This window comes from Triticum dicoccoides, chromosome 6A, assembly GCF_002162155.2.
Source record: "Triticum dicoccoides isolate Atlit2015 ecotype Zavitan chromosome 6A, WEW_v2.0, whole genome shotgun sequence".
Taxonomy (NCBI): domain Eukaryota; kingdom Viridiplantae; phylum Streptophyta; class Magnoliopsida; order Poales; family Poaceae; genus Triticum; species Triticum dicoccoides.
This window is the reverse complement of record NC_041390.1, coordinates 538,340,345-538,346,018: the sequence shown is the minus strand read 5'-3', so window position 1 is coordinate 538,346,018 and position 5,674 is coordinate 538,340,345. Positions and strand designations below refer to the sequence as shown.

Sequence of the window (5,674 nt, the reverse complement as noted above, 5' to 3'; positions counted from 1 at the left end):
GGCTTAGCTCCTTTTTATGTCTATTCAGTCCAGATCTCAACTTGAGCTGGGCCGAAACTCGGCCCATGCCACCTATCACTTCTCACATATTCGTTTGTCGAACCTAAGCGAGAGACATATTCCGTCGAGCTCACCTTGAGAAGAATAAACATCATGGCCGAGTCGTTGAAACGTGTGATATATAGGCGAAAAGAAAAAGAATTTCATGCCAAGTGGTTAATTATTGGGATGGAAATCATAATTTAGAGGGGAGGGAGAGACGTGGAGGGATTATACACGAATGGTCTCAGTCCCCCGTTCAGCGTCGAATAGGTATTACATGTGGGAATTTGAGAGAGTCGTTTCTTCCTTAATTTGGTCAGCAGTAATTCGCGAAATGCAAGCCAAAAAATGACGAATGGTCAGAAATTATGATGAAGAGCCAAGATGTTCATGCCAATTAACTTCTTTCTAATCCCCACTCTGCTATGTTAATAAAATGAGTTGTGGTAATAAAAAGAGTACAACCGTCCCAAAAGATCATGTCTTAATTAACTTCCTTTCTTAAAAAAAAAACTGTTGCATAACGCGGCCCTAGCAATGAATGGTGCCGCGTCCCCGGCAGCGGAGCGTGGCGCCACACGGGATCCGGAACCCGTCGCTCCCCGGGGGCTGCAGCCAGGCGGGCACCGATTTCCTGGCAATTGTTTACTCCGGTCTGCCCGGGAATCTCTCCTCCTCTCCTCACGCGAACGGCAGCCAGTGGCCACCCCACCCCCAGCTCACCTCCCCTCCCCTCCCCTCCCGCACGGCCTGCACCTGCACCTCACCGGAGCCTCGCTCCTCCCCAGCTAGCTAGCTGCCGCCAACCCGAGCCCAGCCCCGCATTTCATTAACCCACAGCCCACCATCGTCGTCGCCATCATCACCCCTTTCCTTCCCCGAGCCCCCTCGCACCACGCGGCTGGCTGCGCCTGCGCGGGCGCTCCTCCCTACTCCTACATTACTGCCGACGTTGACATTGCAGATTGGCATGCCCCCTCCCCCCTCCGCTTCCCCACCGCCACCGTCACCGCTTCCACTTCCCGCGGAGTCCTGACCCGGGGCGTCGCGATGGCGGCGACGGCCGGGGCGGCGGCGGAGATCGTGCGGGAGATCGCGGCCGTGGGCGCCGCCGACCTGGCCGCCGCGCCGGAGCCGCTGCGGGCCGACTGCCTCCGCCTCGCGCGGAAGGTGTCACTGCTCACGCACCTCGTGGCCGAGGTCGCCGAGGCGGCGGGGGAGGACGGCGCGGCGGGGCCCGAGGCGGCGGCGTGGGTGGCCGACCTGCTCCGGGCGCTCCAGGCCGCCAGGAGGTTCGTCGCGCTCGGCCGCGTGCCGGCAGTCGATACGGGGGCCGCGGATCAGGTGACTGGCGGAGATCTCTCGGTCGAATCAAACCTTCTGCATTGCTCGCTTCTTGATGCGCGGCTCTTGGCGAGATTCCGTCGAACACTTGAGCGCGATTGCGCGGCGTCTAGTTCGGGCCTTCTCTATATAGTTCTCTTTTCGGCATGTGGTTCGTTTCCGTTGACGATTAGTATAGCGGGCAAGATTTTAGAAATTCATTCACGAAACTTTTAGTTTCTCTTGCGCATAGATCTTCCTGTCCAGCGGCTCCAGTTGCAGCTGTGATATTTTAAGTGCTACAGCTGTAGATCTTATTAGACTTGGGTGCATCTTGATATGGTCAAATCATGCGTGCCCTCCTATACTTCTACGATGCATCGATGAATATAAACTTGTGTGCACCAAGGAAGAAGAACGAAGGTGTCAAACAAGTAACGTCTTAGCATGCTTAGCAAGGACGACAGGTTTACAGTGTCATGTTGACCTGGTTTCCTACCGTCCCTTTTTTCCGTTATCCACCCGAAATCTCATTGCTATTTTGCAACCTTCAATATCTAATAAAGAATGCATATCAAGTCTACATGAACTCATCGAATGTATAAATTGGGTTAGGTGTTGCCTAAAAGTATTTATTAGGGTTTTCTTATCTAAATTGTTGTTGCTTACTGGAGCCTTTTGATCTCTGGTCTTGTATTTTGTCAAATTAGCTTTTGGTCTCAATACCACACTATGCTACTTGGGATAACATTGACAAATTTGAATGATTGTGTGCATGCGGTGGAGTAGATAAGCCAGTCATTTGACTGCTTGAAACCATCTCTCCTAAAATTGGTCCAAGTAAGATAAGTGTTTAGTAGTTGTCACTGTAAATTTGTAACTTCTAAATTTTCACGAGGTTCTTTGAGCTATTTGTCCCCAAGTTACTCTTTACTTCAGTCTTCAGGACTCAGGCGCACAAATGATCTTTAGCAAAATATATTAGTACTAGATTCTATCTTTAAGAGGAGACACAATAGTATGATACTTTTAGCTTGTGTTCCCTACTTCCCTGCAGGATAGTTCTCTCCACATGATGTTTATATTTGTAGGGCCAAACTGATCTTGTTTGAAGTATATAAATAGCACATGTTTCCTTTTATCCGAAATCTCCTAGAAAGCTAGCACATGATTAAACTAACTGACAGGATTGGATGTAGGAAAAAACTTTTTCTTGTGTTAGTTCGTAATGCAAATATGTCATGCCTAAATAATTAAACTTTCATACACCATGTGCATATGAAATCTAGTTCATTATTCTTTCCAATGCTGTATTGATATCGTATCGACATCCTGTGTTACTGCCAACTTAGATATGATTTTTAATGGCTTGGTACGTGCATGTCAGTCGGCTCAGTTGAGAACAACCTTTTGAATATGACCACAGATGCACTTGTATCGAATCTGTAGTCTGACCTGCTTCATGCCCTTTTATATAGTCATTTTGCATTCAATAACATGTTAGTATCTTTAATTCTTATGCTTCATTGTTTTCATTGTTAAGGATGTCAACGACAAGAATATTGCTGTTCAGTTCAAGTATGTGACTTGGCAGTTGCAAGCAGCTCTAACAAATCTACCGCATAGTTGTTTTCAAATATCTGATGAAGTTCAAGAAGAGGTATAGTTAACCTGATTGACCGATACATTTCTGAGATTGATCCTTCATTAATTAATCAAACCTGCTTTAATTTGATTAATCTGTAGGTTGATTTAGTGCGGGGTCAGCTTAAAAGAGAAATGGAGAAGAAGGGAGCCCTTGATCTAAATATTTTTTCAAAAATTCATGATATCTTAGCTCATCATGTTGATAATGTTGGATCACAATCTGAAGAACCACACAGCCAGCGAGAGACATTGTCGTTGGAAAACTTGAGCAGTGATCATCTGGAGTTGCAACATGTTGCTTTACTAATTTCAGAAATAAGCGGGATATCTAAATCTGACATTAAAAAAATAACGTCTGAGCTAATTGAAGGGCTTGAAAACGCTACAGTTGCTGATTCTGCAAAACCAACAAATGGTGATAACCAAACAAGTGATGAAGCAAAAGACTCACCTGACAATGTTAAGAAGCCTGACACTGTAGCTATGCCTGAAGATTTCCGTTGCCCAATATCTCTTGAGCTGATGAGAGATCCTGTCATTGTGTCAACAGGGCAGGTAAATTTCCACACCATCACTTATTATTTATTCGCCCTGCCCTTAGGGTGTTGCTGTTTATGATTCAAATATATTTGGCATCTTCTGACAATATTCTTGCTATTGTTGTAGACATATGAGCGTGCTTTCATTCAAAGGTGGATTGATGGTGGAAACCGGACGTGCCCAAAAACTCAACAGAAGCTCCTAAACCTTACATTAACCCCAAACTATGTACTGAGAAGTTTGATATTGCAATGGTGTGAGGAAAAAGGGATCGAACCACCTACAAGATCGAAATATGAAGGTTCTTCCATAGAGGTCGGTGAGGACAGATTGGCAATTGAAGCATTAGTTCGCAATCTTTCTTGCAGCTCATTGGATGAACGGAAATCTGCTGCTGCTGAAATAAGATCCTTGGCCAAAAAAAGTACAGACAACCGCATGCTTCTAGCAGAGTCCGGTGCCATTCCTGCTCTAGTGAAACTTTTGTCCTCAAAAGACCCCAAAACCCAGGAACACGCAGTTACATCTCTTTTGAATCTCTCCATATATGATCAAAACAAGGAACTGATAGTGGTCGGTGGTGCCATTGTCCCAATCATACAAGTGCTTAGGACGGGTAGCATGGAGGCAAGAGAAAATGCAGCTGCAGCTATTTTCAGCCTGTCACTAATCGATGATAACAAGATAATGATAGGAAGCACCCCCGGGGCGATTGAAGCATTGGTTGAGCTGCTGAAGAGTGGTAGTTCAAGAGGTAGAAAAGATGCAGCAACAGCACTGTTCAATCTATGCATATACCAGGCAAACAAGGTCCGCGCGGTCCGGGCAGGAATATTGTCGCCACTGGTTCAGATGCTGCAAGATTCATCTAGCGCCGGAGCCACCGACGAGGCGCTCACAATCCTGTCGGTTCTCGTGAGTCACCACGAGTGCAAAACGGCGATAGCCAAGGCTCACACCATCCCCTTCTTGATCGATTTGTTAAGATCAAGCCAGGCCCGCAACAAGGAGAATGCCGCTGCCATTTTACTTGCACTCTGCAAGAAGGATGCCCAGAATCTCGCTTGCATAGGGAGGCTGGGTGCTCAAATACCATTAACGGAGCTGTCCAAGACCGGCTCGGACAGAGCCAAGCGCAAGGCGACCTCTCTCCTGGAGCATCTCAGTAAGTTGCAGGTGCTCTAGCCTGCTCGCCCGTCGCATACCATTTTTCATGTGTGCGTCTGTTATACATACGGGAAGTTGTAAACTCATCTGTTATTCAGTGTGAAAGTAGTGGGCTGGTGTGGAGGTTTCAGACACCCTCAGATGTGTTCATTGATGGCTACAATAAAAAGGGTCGGTGTTGCTGAATCTGAATGTGTTGTTTCTCATCTCATGTGCATGAAGTTCCATTTATGCCTTTTAGTTTATAGAAGAAAATTGTTGCAGTCTCCATCGAAACATCTATTCACGACCTCTTCGTTTTCCAGCCTACCAGTTTGACATAACTATATGCTTTTTTTCTAGGAGTACTTCTTTTGTGCCGTTAACCCCCATTCCTCTGAAAGACCAGAGATTTTGACAGCACTGAGTGCTGGTATAAATCTTACGTCGCCATCATCTGTTGCAATCCAATTTGTTAGAGGTCCCGAGTATGCTCGTCTGGACATGACAGCAACAAAGGTGATTCCGGTTTGAAAATCCACACGGTAATTGTGACCCTTTTTGCTCCAAGATCCTGGTGATGCAAGTATGGATACTGACGATGACATGCACGGACCCCCTTTTCTTTAACAGTTTGAAACTGTGTAGTCTCTTGTGAACATTTGACTTCTCAGGGGTAAGAGCTTTCCATTAACCAACGGGTGCAGCATCTGTTGAGAGAGCCTGTGGCCGTGATAGCATCTCCAACCGATTATGTATAACAGGCCAAGTGTCTAAAAAAACTGTTTTTTTAGATCATTTGTACAAAAACACAGCTTCAGCAGATGCCCTATCTTTTTTTGGTGCTGCAAATTTTTTGGGGTGGCCTCATGTTTTGCCTCCAAGTACTGCAAATATGCAATAGCTGCAAAAAAGAAAAAAAATCAAAGCCGTGGGCATGCCAACCGCCACCCTTAAACTTCCTCCACCCCTCCCC

General features: G+C 46.3%; 1 protein-coding gene across 1 annotated transcript; it reads left to right on the top strand.

Annotated features, from left to right (window-relative positions):
• The first annotated feature begins 755 nt into the window (after positions 1-755).
• Positions 756-4,959, top strand: LOC119317768 (U-box domain-containing protein 11-like). Its single transcript, XM_037592268.1, has 4 exons — positions 756-1,386; positions 2,909-3,025; positions 3,112-3,567; positions 3,679-4,959. The coding sequence occupies exons 1-4, from the start codon at positions 1,093-1,095 to the stop codon at positions 4,735-4,737; spliced, it is 1,926 nt and encodes a 641-aa protein (XP_037448165.1). The 5' UTR covers positions 756-1,092; the 3' UTR covers positions 4,738-4,959.
• Positions 4,960-5,674: the final 715 nt, after the last annotated feature.